The sequence below is a fragment of the Dromiciops gliroides genome, chromosome 6 (assembly GCF_019393635.1).
Source record: "Dromiciops gliroides isolate mDroGli1 chromosome 6, mDroGli1.pri, whole genome shotgun sequence".
NCBI lineage: Eukaryota > Metazoa > Chordata > Mammalia > Microbiotheria > Microbiotheriidae > Dromiciops > Dromiciops gliroides.
The window spans coordinates 20,922,838-20,938,957 of record NC_057866.1 but is presented as its reverse complement, the minus strand read 5'-3'; the positions used below and the strand labels follow the sequence as shown (position 1 = coordinate 20,938,957).

The 16,120-nt window shown below is 33.1% G+C and overlaps 1 protein-coding gene across 1 annotated transcript; it reads right to left on the bottom strand.

The window, feature by feature from the left end:
• Nucleotides 1–4,561: 4,561 nt before the first annotated feature.
• On the bottom strand, nucleotides 4,562–5,488 carry LOC122731918 (olfactory receptor 4C11-like). The gene has a single exon (XM_043972166.1). The coding sequence runs from the start codon at nucleotides 5,486–5,488 to the stop codon at nucleotides 4,562–4,564; it is 927 nt and encodes a 308-aa protein (XP_043828101.1).
• Nucleotides 5,489–16,120: the final 10,632 nt, after the last annotated feature.

The window sequence follows — 16,120 nt, the reverse complement described above, 5'->3', positions numbered from 1 at the left end:
TAAGGAAACTGAGTAAAACAAGTTAAGCTAGTAAGTATCTGAGGCAGAATCTGAACTCAATCCTTTCTGACTAGGTGCAGATGTCTACCAACTACACCACAGTGTTTCTACATTTGTATAGATATCAAGGAAAGACTATTATAAATATTTTCTCAGTACCCTGCTTCTCTCCTCAAGTTGTTTCCTAAATTTGTTTTGTTTGTGTTAAATGTTTTTTTTTTTTAAATACGTATTGAAAAGTGTTTATTTTGTCTTCTGTTATATCCTTTATCCTTTGTTTGGCCATAAATTCTTCTCATATAAACTTCTGAAATGTTTTCTCCTTGTTTTTCTATTTTTTTTTAATTTTGCCACCCTTTCTTTAAAAATCAAATCATGAATCTATCAGAACCTTATCTTAGTAAATGGTATGACATACTGGTCTATACCTACTTTCTGCCAGGAAGCTTTCCAATTGATTTAGTGATTTTTAATCAGATATTGAGTTCTCATCCTAATATTCTGGATCTTTAGGTTTACAAGTACTGGAATACTGTGTTCATTTTTATCTCTAATTTATCTGTTTTGTTGATCAACCTCTCTCTTTTTTGAGCATCTAACTGCTTTTATGAGATTGTTATTGCTTTGGAGTATAAATGGAGGTTCACTAAACACTTAGTGCATTTTTCCCCTTAAGATTCTTGACGTTTTCCTCCAGATGAATTTAATTATTATTTCTACAGAATAAAAAATTTAATTTAGGTAATATTTTAATTATCATAAGATTAACAGGGTCTGCCCCTAAGCAATTGTAATTTCTCTATCAATTTGTTTACTTTTGTAAAGGGTATTTTGTAGTTGTTTTCCTATATTTCTTCTGTGTGTATTGAAAAGGTAGACTGGGGGGTGGCTAGGTGGCACAGTGGATAAAGCACAGGTCCTGGATTCAGGAGTACCTGAGTTCAAATCCGGCCTGAGACACTTGACACTTACTAGCTGTGCGACTTTGGGCAAGTCACTTAACCCCCATTACCCAACCAAAAAAAGAAAAAAAAGGTAGACACAAGTATTTTATAGATTTTGAAATAATTTTTAAATGGAATTAGTCTTTTTTTTTTTTACCTCATCCTGCTTCACTTTGTTAAAAATATGCAGAAATAGGGGCAGCTAGGTGGGGAAGTGGATAGAGCACCAGCCCTGGAGTCAAGAGGACCTGAGTTCAAATCCGACCTCAGACACTTAACACTTGCTAGCTGTGTGGCGCTGGGCAAGTCACTTAACCCCAATTGCCTCACCAAAAAAAAAAAAAGAAAAGAAAAGAAAAAAGAAAAAGAAAAAAATATGCAGAAATCCTTATGATTTGTGTGGACTTATTTTATATATTTTAATTTTGTTCAGGTTGTTAATTCTTTCACTTTATGTTGACTCTCTAGGGTTCTTCAAATAAACCATCATATCATCTGAACAAAGTGAATAGTCTCTTTCTTCTTTACCTATAATGATTCCTTTCATTTCTTCTTATTTGTTACCATATTGGTACAGATATACTTCTATTACTATATCATGCTATAGAGATAATGGGCATCTATTAGTTACTGCTAATTTATTGGAAAAAGCTTCTAATGTATTTCCATGACATGTAATGCTGCAACTAAATTTTACACAGATGCCACGTATCATATCAAAGAAAGAATCATTCATTTTGTTTTTTCAGGTGTTTTCAATTTAAAATTAGTCTTACACTGTCATTTTTTCTGCATCTATTAATGCACATTTATACTTCACTCTTTTTTGATGTTATTCTTGCTATTAATATAATTAAGTATATTTATAGTGTTTTTCTAATGTTTAATCAACCCTGAAATACTGGGATAAATTCAGCTTTATCTAGCTAGAATCACTTTGCTGATTTTTTGCATTAGTTAATTATATACATATATACATACATATGATCTTCATGTAAGCTGCATGCTTAATATAGCCAACATACATTTGGGTTGAGAAACCAGTTTAACCATCTTAGATTCATGCTCACAATTAAGGAACTGCAATAATTTTTTCATGTTTTAGTCACTGGTGTTGGAAAATAGAGATAGGACAGAGAGGAGTCATTTTTACATTAAGATAAATCCCATTTACTATATGCTATCTGAGAGACCACTATTTACTATATACTATCTGAGAGACAACTGCAAACAGGCACCTAGATGATGTGGAGTTTCTGAGAAAAAGGAATTAATAGACAGGGGCAGCAAGTGCTTCTGAGGAATCCAAAATTTTGCCATGAGGAGTTTGTAGCATGTTCTATGAAAGTAGGAGATGAACACTCAAACTTTACAAGGGTTAAAATAAATTGCAGGGAATGAGAAAAACCTCCCAGTTCTTTTGAAAGATAGAGGAAAAGGGGCAAAAAATAAACCATACCAGCACATTTTTCAAGAGAGGAAAAAAATTCTTCAATACAATTTCAGACCTTTTCAACAGAAATAGCTCAAGCATAATCACTATCTCTCTCCTATGGAGAGATATTTTCAAAGTTAGGTTTGTTGTTGGTTTGGGGGAAAGTTTGGTATACTCTCTTTTGCATATAATGAGGGGATGCTGAAAAATATCTTTCAGTTTTACTTTGTGTCTTTTATGCATATAAAGGGGACCTTCATTGTTGAGTGAGAATGAGAAATTAATAATTCTTAAGACATTTAAGAAAATTTTTATTTTTATTTTTCCATATATATGTAAGCATGCATTATGTATGTTTGCATGTGTATGTGTAGGTATAGATATATGGATATTTTCTATATGGATACATATATGCATATATAAATATATGCACACATACATATACATACATAAACACAAACATATATACATATATACATACATACATACATATATATATTTTTTTCTCCCTGAATGTATCTTTATGGATACCTGGAGAACTTCCTGTTGCTTATTGATGAGAACAATCATTAAAGTGAAAAAAAAATTAGTAATAATGGAAATGTTCTTCCCCAAAGTCAATATTCTTTCCTTTATACTGAACTATGCCAGAGAAAAGATGCTTCCAGGTAATTAATATATTGTCACCCCTTTTTAAGAAACTTATCTAGATGGCATAGGAAAAGCTTCTAAGATACAAATCACACACACACACACACACACACACACACACACACATATATATAATCCTAACATGTCCCCCTCTTTGTTAAAAAGAAATTTCTCCAGAATTATTTATCATTTATCTTAGCTGAGATAATTGCTTTCTAATCCCTTTGTGAGCCTTTAAAACTTGTACCAGAGAATTGTGAATTACACTGAAGTTTCCTCAGGGAGGCATATTTCCACACTAGTGAAGATAGGACACACTTTTGCTCTGAATTCCTATAGCTATTCCAAGTTTTAGTGCCCATTAAGTATAGACATACCAATCCAAAGTAGAAAGAGCACAAATATCTTTGAATGTAATAATCATAAATTAGGCAATGATAAGAATGTGCATGAGTTTATATGTTTCCTTTGGTTTCAAGAGCCAAAATTAATAGACCCAATAGTTTATCAGGGTAATTATTTTTTCTCCCCTGCGGGTGTCATCCACTTCCCTATTTGCTCAACAACACTGTCACTTCCTAGAGATGGACTTTAAGAGTAACATAACCAACTCTGTTGTTCTACTCAACCATTCTCCATGTATGAATGTAGCACACAATAACTGCTCTAAGCAAAACAAAAACAACTTAGCACAGGATTAACCAAGCTACCTCCCTATGCTTTTTTCTACGTAATCTATAAGCAGTTCAATGATTTTATGTGCTTGCTTTTTATTTCATATGTTGAGTAATATATATCCCCTTTATGTCATAAATGAGATAAAGCTGTGTTGTAACAACATGTCTCTTTTTTTCTCATGTTGCCATATATTTTGTGACAAGTGATATGACCAACTATAAGGGACCCCACCCAGATTAATGTCATCAAAATACTACATACCTTCCTACTCATGATAGAGCATGTCTCACTTTGAGTGAATAAAATTTCAAAATTCCCATCTATGTGTTGTTGTTGATCATTTGACAGGTTAAGGATTTCAGAAAGAGGAAACACATGTGACAAGGTTAAAGGAAGGACAATATCCCTTTTAGGAATATTCTAGGCTGTCTTGGCAAAATAAACAACTAATCATTGTCAAGGTTGTTGAAATTAAATATTGAAACATAAACCAGAAATAAGGTAAAATGACTGTTAAACCACAAGGACAGAAAGTCAAATGAAATTATTTCAAGATTAATAAAGGACAGTGGAAGCATCTATAATCAGGGACCTGGGATATAAATTCAGACAGGACAAGATCTTGATGGCATATCATCATCAAAGAGGATCTAGCATAGTGACTTTAAATACTTGTGATTACATGTCCCCTTGTACATACAAATATGACTAAAGTGTTCACTCTTCATGTACCTATACAAGTCCTGACAAATACCCAGTGAGATAAGGTCATGCCTTGAGTAGACCAATATAAAAAAAATGCATCCATCTTGGTAAATCCAAAATCATCTATGAAAGGTGTTGGCATCTATACTCATTGTTTTTTGTGTAAAGTTTTCCTGCTGCTCCACAATTTCCCCATGGCAGTTTTAACTTCTTTATTCCTCAGTGTGTAGATCAAAGGGTTGAGGAAAGGTGCTCCAATGGCATAAAATAAAACCACCATCTTATCTGCAGCAAAAGTCTTCAGTGGCCTACTGTATATGAATATACAGGGGCCAAAGAATATGAAGACAACCATGATGTGAGAGCTGCAGGTGGAAAGAGCTTTGTACCTCCCCTCTTTACTGTGATTTCTTAGAGAATATAAGATAACAGTATAGGAGATCATTAGCATTATAAAGCTCACTATACAGAGGGCTCCACTGTTAAAAACAACCAAGAGGTTGAGGATATATGTGTCAGTACAGGCCAATCTCAACAAGGGTTGCAAATCGCAGCAATAGTTGTCTATTAAATTGGGTCCGCAGAAGGGTAAACTCAAGGCAACAACGATCTGGGCAACAGAATGCACAAATGATGCCAACCAGACTAATGCCACCAAGATACTACATACCTTCCTACTCATGATAGTCAAGTAGTGCAGAGGTTTACAGATGGCCACATAGCGGTCATAGGCCATCAGGATGAGGATCAAAATCTCCATGCAGCCAAAGAAGTGCCCTGTAAATATCTGGATCATGCACTCATCATAGGAGATTGACTTCCTCTCACGCAGACTGTCTACCATAAGTCTTGGAGCTGTTATGGTGGATAAACATGCATCACAAAAAGACAAGCAGGTCAGAAAGAAGTACATGGGGGACCCAAGTGCAGGAGTGATTTTAATGGTGACAATGATAAGCAGGTTCCCCAAAACAGTGGCCAGGTAGAAAGCCAAGGTGATGACAAATACTATTTTCCCCTTTGTTGGATCCTGGGTCAGTCCAATAAGAAGAAATTCAGTCACATTGTTTTTCATTTTTATGATGTCAGTGCAAGTGGGTTGGAAACATGTGAGAAATACTTAAAGTGCAAAGAAGAGAAAGAAATATGATGAAGGAACATTTTGTTTAATTTGGCAGCAAAAAGCAATTCTCTGGCCTGAGCTTTTAATTACACCTGTAATACTTGAACTGTTTAATATTCATTGAGGAAACCTCCACACAAAGCATTACTCTTAAAATACATTGTAGTTGATCTGCTGTGTTCCTTGTGCTTTGTAACTGAGCCTTCTGTTGCTCTGTTAGTTGAAGTTCAGGATTTATTTCCCCAAATCTGTGAAGCTTACATCATTGGGGAAGTTACCAAAGACTCAATCTGTCTTTTGATGTCCTGTAGAAGGAAATATAACATGAAGACTAATATTTTTCTTAACATGTACTGAATTTTAGAAAAACACAGAACTTAAATGAACTTCATAGTCATTCACACATAAACAAAAGAAATCTCTTTTACAATGTCTGAAAACTCTAGAAATTCCATGTCTCAGCCAAAGATGGCATTATATAATTTTTGCTTACCTATTATAATCTATATTGATCTTACAAAATATTATGAGTGTGATATGACAACCTATGAAGCTAATGTAATCTTGTACTGACTTAATTTAAAATATGAAACAAGAGAGAACAAGACTAAAGAGGCCATATTTGAGAATAAAGTGTGAAGCATTCAGTCCATGAGTATATGAAAATAAAAACACAAATATTTATGGGATGTAATAGAAAAGGGAGGCAATAGGGAGGAAACAGAATATGGGAGAAATCTGAAGTGGTAGCATTGATTTATTGGCACCTATGTTTCCCGAGTCTTGTTATTATAAATCAGATAATTATACACACAAAACAGGATTCTAACCATGACTGAGGCACCAACAATAGAAGGTAAAGTAACAATTATCCTCTCTGATCACTAATTTGTGTTTTTTTTTCCTTCCTATACTTTAGTTGTCTTGAAAATGAAAAGAAATAATTCAAGCAGAATTGACAAATTCATCAAATATCAAATGGTAAACATTTACTAGTGTTGTGTACTAAAATAGAAAGAAAACCAGACTTCAAATGAGGAATAGTGGTTTCTAGTATGCTTCAGCTATCTTATTAACTAACTGTGGATTCATTGTCCTTACCTTCCTGAGTCTTTCCCCATTTATCATAAACAAAAAAGTAGAATCTGATGACTAAATTTTCCATCTAGCTCCGACATTCTGAGAGTCCAGTTTAGCCATGTATATGGAAGATAAATGAAGGAACAAATGAGCAAACAATGGATTTCACCATGACTAGATATCATATGCCAAGTATCTGGTCACAGAGAAGAGTCATGAAAATAATAGTCATGATAATAACCAAAAAGAAGAAAAAAAAATGGGATAGATAAAATTAATAATTGGACTGATGAAGCTGATTTTATATTTGTTTGGATTGCCACCAAAGTTTTAAAATTGAGGAGACAAACCTACTCATTTTATGATTTTTGTGGGTTTTTTTGTTGTTGTTGTTTTTTTCCTGGCAGATTTGGACACTGTGATTGAGGTAAGGTAAACTGCTTATAGTAAAGGTATTTCCATGACTTATCCTCAATCCTTTAGCTCTGCTTCTCTTTTACTCTCTCTTTCTTCTGTCTCTGGTCTCTGTACCCTGTGCATTATAATATCAAAATATAGAGGAGGAAATGATTCATTTCCCTTGTTTCTTTAAATTCATTTCAAAAACTAAAATGTTATATTTTACATTGTGTAAAATTAATATTTCCCTTTCCTTTAGGAATACAAATGTAGTTAACACATTGTTGCTTTCCCTCTTAATTGACATCCGCTTGTCACCACAGCCTTCCCCATCACAAATATTGTATAAATCAGCAAAAAACATGCAAAATAGTTTGGCTTCTAACTGATCCATTAATTATTGACAATGTACTATGCAAAAAAATTAACAGCAAAAAGAGGAAGTTAACAAACATTATTTTCTCTATTTAATTTTAATCTGAAATCCAAATACCCAAACTACTAAATCCTAAAGTAATGTAGAATAGTGGGAAAATGTTTTCAAAATGAGGAAATATGGGGAATCATATTTCTGGAGCTGAATAATTGGTTATCAGACTTAACCTGTCTCTCTGTACCTCATGTTTATTACCTTTATAACAAATGAGAATGATATCTTTTCCAACTGCCTCTCAAAACTTAAATGCATGAAATAAGATTATGAAAAATAAGTTTTCCTTTCTAAATAAAATACACTAAGTTCATGGAAATATAAAATATTTATTTTATTTCTCCACATCCAGAGGTGTATTATGCCTGAGGTCCTTGGTTAATTTTCACTGGACAAATTGTTTCAATGACTCCACCATGTTTATTTGATATAGTCCACACTCTTAATCCTTAAATTCAAAGATCCACAAAACTCATTTCTGCTATTGATTTCCCCCTACTTATCTACAGAAAACCATTTCAACAGTGAGATTATTTTATTTCTTTCTTTACATTAATAATTATGAAGGCCTGGCATCAAGTCTCATATCTGGCTCAAATTGATCCTATAACCCTGGACAAGTTGCTTTACTGCTTAGTTCTACAAACAACTTTTTATGAGTAAAAGTTAAGGAATTGTGGTCACTTTGTATAGACAAACTTACAAGGAGTTCCCTGCAGAAATAAATGACGAATTGGATCTACCTTCCCTTCAAAAAATACATAAAATAAAATAATCTTAGATAGGGTCATGGAGAGGAGTGTAGAGATGTGAAGGAGGAAGAAGAGAGGTGATTAGAGGAGGGGCATGAAGAGGGTGTGGAGGAAGTAAAACATGTAAAACAGTAAGTGGAGGGGGAATCTTGAAAGATAATGTCTATCATTTCCTTAACCTACCTTTGACATAATTCACTTTCTATCTCAGATATGAGATGTTCTTAGGAGATGTTATGTCAGGCACCAAAATTTTGTAAGTTAACAACTGTTTCTCATTTTCTGTCCCAAGTTTAAAAAAATCTATAAGAAAAGAAGCCATAAAGAGAGTTTTTGTTATGTTGTAGTCTCCTATAGATGGGAACAATAATGTACTGAGGAAACATCAGTCAAGGCATCATTTCTTCTCCTTTATATGTACATATTCACACACACACACACATATATATATATATATGTATATATACATATATATGTGTGTGTAGTTGTACAAATGTATATACATACACATTCATATACATGTATATATATACACATGCATATATACATGCATGAATACATACATATGCAAACATAATGTAAAAAAGTACTACAAAGTGAGCCAGTCAAGAAGGAGTAAATAAACACTGAACTCAGCAACAGGTTCTATACGGTTAGGAATGGACAACATAACATCACTTAAATTCACATTGACAATGATAACTGAGAATTCCTCTGACCTTTTGATTGTTTTCTTTTCTCTCCCTTTGTCACATTTAGGAAGGTAATGATGTAGGTCTTATGGATGATGTGGTATCTGAATTATCCTGTTGTAAGATTAGTCATTGCTCTAAGTAAATGGAGAGACAAAGAATTAATTTAGTACCTGTCACCCCTGGCATTCTTCCCAACAGCAACAAAGAGACACTTGGATTTGTTTTTACTCATGGTAGAAAAAGATTCAGGAAATTGTCACCTCCAGGTTTTAAAATTTCAAATGGCAGAAGGATAGCTACCATTGCATCTTTCACTAGTTTCTCTATTGTTCTATATTCAATTCTTTTCTGCAGTAAATACTTACCACCTGATACTGCTGTCTAAGCACTCAAACCTTTATAGAAAATTCATCAAAGTTTATGAACTTAGAGAATTACCTTTTATCCTTTAGGGAATCAAGAAAATAATTCTATTGGAGGCTTGGCTCTGAAATTCATTTAATTTGGTTGAGTTTAAGAGTAAACTTCTAATTAGCCCCAGACTGGTCTGGTGCCAGGTCTTGGTTGAAAAGGAAGCAGGAGAATTTATCCTTTAGAGCATTCTTCCTGTCCTCTCTCATACAGAAATCTTATTTTTTATGAGGTCAAAGAAGGGAAAAGTGAATTATGTGAGAGAGGAATTGCTGCAAGTGTACTATCATCATAATAACTATTTTTTAGGACCTCCCAGTTTCTTGCAGCCCTGGGAATTTGATGACTGAACCATGCTTCTCTTAGAATGAGCCCACCAAATTTAATAGTATCTTCAGAATCACTGTCACTGCCACTGCCAGTCATCTTGGGCCCCATTCATTCTTTTGTCATTACTAAAACTTTCATCAATTAAATGTTCAACCCCACCCTGTACATGAAAAATGAATCTTGCTTATTTTTGAGGGATCTCAGAATATTAGAATAAACTATAACCTTAGACATTTTCAAGTTTACCCTCATCATTTTATAGATGAAGAAACTAAAGGTCACAGAATTAGTGTCTCTTATTAAAAATTGATTTTTTTAAATATAGAAATACTCAGGAACAAAACAGAAAGAAAAAAAAGATAATCATTATCACCACCACCATCATCACCACCAACAAATATGAGGATAATAGGGAGTCACTGGCATTTATTGAGGAAGGAAGGCAAGATTGTCATGCCTTCAGGTTTAGAAAGGTCACGTTGGTAGCCAATTAGTGGATGGGTTGTAAAGGGGAGAGACTTGAGGCATCAAGACATAGTAGGTGGTTATTATAACAGTAGTCCAAGAGTAAAATGATGAGTACCATGACACTTGAGTAACAAGGACCTGCACCTGAAAGTTTGGTGTTTGATTAAAGAGAATTGGCCACATACAAGAAATGTGAAAGTAGGATCAGAAATACTTAGCAAAACTTTGGATAAGTGAAAGGAGAGAAAGAAATGCATCAAGGATGAAAGTAAAGTTGTAGCCTAGTTTTCTGGAAACATTGTGACTACTGAAATGTAATAAGTTGTTAAGATGGGAAAGTTTAGGAGGAAAGATACTAATCTCTTTTTTGATGAGTTTGATATGGCTGTAGGATATATGATTGGAGTGGCTAATAATCATTCAGATTAGAGCTTGGGAGAGAGACTAGGGTTGGATATGTCTATAGCTATCATTATCAATTATATCTATATATGTACCTAAATGTATTTCTATGTTTCAATCAATATCTATAACATCTATGCCCATATCTATCAATATCCATATTTATATAAACATATAAGAATATATGTATGTTTGTAAACATGTACAAACACATATGCATGTACGTATTTTTATATATAATTCTCTTTCCATTTGTTTCTATGTTTATTTATTATTTGCTACCATTGACCACCTTCATCTCCTAGATTTGATCTCCACTCTCGATTTTCCTGACATTGCTCCCTCTTGGCTCTAATTATACTTGTGTAACCAATCCATCATAGTCTTCTTAACTGCTTGTTCATTAAGCTCATGTCCATTCATTATGGTAATCTACTAATTCCCTATTTTATTATCCTTTTTCAATCTCTCATAGCATGTGTCTAGATCTCCTTTGTTTCCAGGGCATAAAAAAGCACAGCAATAAGCATAAACCAAACAACAACAACAAAAAGCTTGAATATTGACAGTTACTATGATGATAGGAAAAATAAAGACATGAACGTAGATGACAATAGTAACAAAATGGTTACAGGTGAAGCTTCAAAGAAAAATGTTAATTGGTCTGAGGACCAAAAGGAATTCCTGTAAGAGCTTACAAAGGACTTTAAAAACAATTAAAGAAGTAGAAGAAAAATTTTGGAGAGAAATATATGTAGTGCAAGAGAACCATGAAAAAAAATACAAAAATTTACTGAGGGACATAACTTCCTAAAAAACATATTTAGCCAAATGGAAAAGAACAAAAGGTCACTGAAGAAAATAATTCTTTAAAAATTAGAATTGAACAAATGAAAAAAATGACTCTATGAGACATCAAGATACAATAAAATGAAATTTAAAAAAAGAAAAAATTATGAAATTTTTCATTGGAAATTCAACTGACATAGAAAATAGATTCAGGAGAGATAATACAAGAATAATTAGATTATCTGAAATCCATGATAAAAAAAAACAACCTGGATAATATCTAGAAAGAAATTATCAAAGAAAACTACCCTGATATATTAAAACCAAAGGGCAAAATAGAAATTGAAAGAATCTACTGATCACTGCCTGAAAGAAATCCCAAAATGAAAACTCCCCAGAACATCATAGCTAGATTTCAAAGCTCACAGATCGAAGAGCAAGTATTGTAAGCAGCCAAAATTAAACAATTAAAATATTGTAGAGCTACAGTTAGAATCACACAGGACTTGGCATCTTCAACATTAAAATATCACAGGGCTTGGAATATAATATACTGGGAGGCAAAGGAGTTAAGTTTGCAATCAAGAATCATCTAAACAGCAAAATTGAATATAATCTTTCAGGGAAAAAATGGATATTAATGAAATAGAGGGTATTCAAGCATTTAGATTAAAAGGCCAGAGTTGAATATAAAGATAAAAATTGACCTCCAGTACAAGACTCAAGAGAAACATAAAAAAAAAACAAGAAAGAAAAATTAAAAAAAAATTGAAAAGTCTAAACTGTTTATATTTCTCTGATAAGATAATATTTAATAGTCTTAACAACTTTAATATAAGAGCAATTAGGAGTATATGTAGAGGGAATATGTGATCATAAGGTAAGATTGAAGATAATATTTGTAAGTCATAGCAACTTTATCATAAAAGCAATTAGGAGTATATATAGGCAGAGGGGGTGGTTACAAGGTGACACTGGTGGGAGGACACCCCAAAAACAAAATAAAGGGGTAAAAACATTCCATGGACAAAGGAGGGAGTAATTGAATGGGGTAAAAAGAAAAGAAGCATGAAAGAAATATCATAATGGAGGGTAAGACTGGGGTAAGGCAACATTAAACCTTAATCTCATCAAAGTTAGTTCAAAGAAAGAATAACAAACACACTTAATTGGATATAGAAATCTATCTTACCCTACAAGGAAGTTTAAAAAGGGAAGGTGATAATAGAAGAGGGAGTGGGGAGACTGATAATAGAAGGGAGAGGATATTGGGGAAGGCAGTGATCATAAATAAAACACTTCTGAGGAGGGAAGGGGGGGGGGACAGGTGAAAAATAGTATGGAGGGAAACAATCATCATAACAATAAATGTGAATAGGATTAACTCACCTATTAAACAGAAGCAGATAGCAGAATGAATTAAAAACCAAAATCCTACATATGTTGTTTACAAGAAACACATTTGAAGCAGAGAGATATACACAGGGTAAGTGTAAGGGGCTGGAACAGAATCTATTATGCTTCAGCTGTAGCAAAGCAAACAGGTGTAGCAATTATGTTTCAAACAAAGGAAAAACAAAAATAGATCTAGTTAAAAGAGATAAAAAAGGAAACTATATTTTGCTGAAATGTGCCATAGACAATGAAGTCATATGAATACTTAACATATATGCACCAAATGGTTTAGCATCTAAATTTTCGGAGATGTTGAATGAGTTACAGGAGGTAATAGATAATAAAACTATCCTAGTGGTGGACATTAACTTTCCCTTCTCAGAACTGGATAAATCTAATGAAAAAAATAAACAAGAAAGAAGTTAAGGAAATGAATAAAATTGTTGAAAACCTAGATATGATGGATCTCTGGGGAAATTGAATCATAATATAAAGGAATATATCTTCTTTTCAGCAGTACATAGGACCTACAGAAAAAAAAAATTGTCTGTGAATTATGGTATAAAAATTTTACAACCAGACACAGAAAATAAGAAATATTAAACACATACTTTTCAAATCATAATGTAATACAAATTATATTCAGTAATGGAAAATTGAAAAAAAATTAAAAATAAATTAGAAATTAAATAATCTTATCCCAAAAAAAACAAGTGGGTCAAAGAACAAATCGTAGAAAAAAAATCAATGATTTCATTAAGGAAAATGACAATGATAAGACAACATATCAAAATTTATGGGATGCAGCCAAAGTGGTACTTACTTATTTTTTTACATTGTGGGGGTCAAATTTAATATATGGAGAGTTAATTGGGCAACTCACCAAAATATTGGGGTCCCAGAAATAATGAGGGACCTCTAGGTTCAAAACTCCCTCCCCTCTGAACTGCTCTTTTAGATATTTCTCCCAGGCCAATAAGAAAGGAGCCTTACAGCTTCTTTTCCACAAAAGGATCAGATTTTATTACTTGGGAACTAATTAAACAACAAAGGTGAAATCAATAAAAATCAAAGCTAAGGAAAAAGAGAGAAAAAGAAATACAGTTAAATTCTCCTCACTCTAACCTAAGTCTGTACAATTCACAACTTGCTTCCAGTTAATCTAATTCAAAAGAAAACAAGGCTGTTGTGCTAAATCACTACCTGGGACATCTGCTTTAGGTACTCACACAACTGAAAGGGCAGAAGAAAGAGAAGAGACAGCGACTTTAGAGAGCATAGGAATAAAAGGAGCTTACCTTAAAATGATAAGTGATATTTATCTAAAACCATTAGCAAGCATTATATGTAATGGGCATAAGCTAGAAGTCTTCCCAGTACAATTTGGGGTGAAGCATGGATGCCCATTATGACCTCTAGTATGTAATATTGTATTAGAAATGGTAACTATATCAATGAGAAGAAAAATAAGTTAATAAATCATCAGCATTTCTATATATTTCCAATAAAGTTCAGCAACTACAGATAGAAAGAAAAATCCCATTTAAAATAACTGTAGACAAAAGACTTGGGAGTCTACCTGCCAAGACAAACCCAAGTCCTATATGACCTGTACTACAAAACACTTTTCACACAAATAAAGTCAGATCTAATGAATTGGAAAAATATTAATTGCTCTTGGGTAGGCTGGGCCAATATAATAATAGGTTAATTTATTTATTTAGTGCTCTACCAAACTATCAAAAACATTATTCATTTATAGTGGAGTAAATAGAGTAATCTAGTATATGATAATTCCGAAGATCTAAGCTTGTGGAACAAAAACTCATTATTTGACAAAAACTTCTGGGAAAACTAGAAAACGGTATGGCAGAAACTAGGTATAAACCAACATCTCACACCGTATACTAAAATAAGGTCAAAACAGGAAGATGATTTACACATAAAGGATTATACCATGAGCAAATTAAGAAAGCATGGAATCATTTATCTGTCAGATTTATGGGCAGAAGAAAAATTTAGGACCAAAGAGATATAGAAAGTAAAACAACAGGGCAGCTAGGTGGTGCAGTGGATAGAGCACTGGCCCTGGATTCAGGAGAATCTGAGTTTAAATCCGGCCTCAGACACTTAACAATTACTAGCTGTGTGACCCTAGGCAAGTCACTTAACCCCAATTGCCTCACCAAAAAAAAAAAATAATAATAATAAGAAAAAGAAAAAGACAAAAAAAGAAAATAAAACAACATGTAAAATAGTTCATTTTGTTTATATATAACTTAAAAGTTTTTGCAAAAACAAAACTAATGTAACCAAGATTAAAAGAGAAGAAGAAAACTTGGAAAGAATTTTTTGAAACAAATATCTTTGATAAAAGTGTCATTTCTCTATTATATAGAGAACTGAGTCAAATTTATAAAAATACAGGTCATTCCTCAATTGATGAATAGTCATAATATATGAACAGGCAGTTTTCAGAGAAAGAAACCAGTTATCTATAATCACATGAAAAAAAATATTCTCAATCACTATTGATCAGAGAAATGCAAATTAAACAAATCTGAGGTACCATCTCACACCTATCAGAGAAGCAAATATAAAAAAAATGGAAAATTTTGGATGGTGAAGGGGATGTGGGAAAGCTGGGATGCTAATCCACTGGTGGTGGAGTTATGAAAAGTTTCAACCATTCTGAAAAGCAATTTAGAACTATGCCCAAAGGGCTACAGAACTGTGTATATTCTTTGATCCAGCAATACCAATGTTAGATTTATATCCCAAAAATATACCCAAAAAGAGCAGAAGACCTATTTGTACAAAAATATTTATAGCAGCTCTTTTTCAGGTGGTTAAGAATTAGAAATCAAAGAAATTCTCATCAATTGAAGAAGTGCTAAACAAACTGTTGTATATGATAGTGATAGAATATTATTGTGCTATAAGAAATGACAAGCAGGATGATTTCAGAAAGGCCTTGAAAGATTTGTATGAGCTGATGTATAGTGTAGTGAGCAGCACCAAACGAACACTGTACACAGAGACAGCAATATTGTTCAATGAAGAAGTGGTAATGACTTGACTATTCTCAACAATACAATGATACAAGACAATCCCTAAGGACTATTGATGAATCATACTATCAACCTCCAAAGAAAGAAGTGATATTGATGGAACAAGCTAATGCATGCTGTTTTTACCTTCATTTTTTTTAACAAAATGACTAATATGAAAATGTTTTACATAATCGCACATGTATAACCCATATATGATTGCTTGACACCTCAGGGAGAGGGGCAGGGAGGGAGAGAAAGAGGGATTAAAATTCCAACTCATAAGAACTTTTTCAGCAAGGAATACACAGAGGACATAGTTTTGAAATTAATATGAAGGGATGGTATTTGTAAAGCATTTATTTTTTGTGTATCCTTGTTCT

Coding starts and splice junctions, on each gene's coding strand:
- LOC122731918 (XM_043972166.1), bottom strand. CDS start 5,488: ATGAAAAACAATGTGACTGAATTTCTTCTTATTGGACTGACCCAGGAT.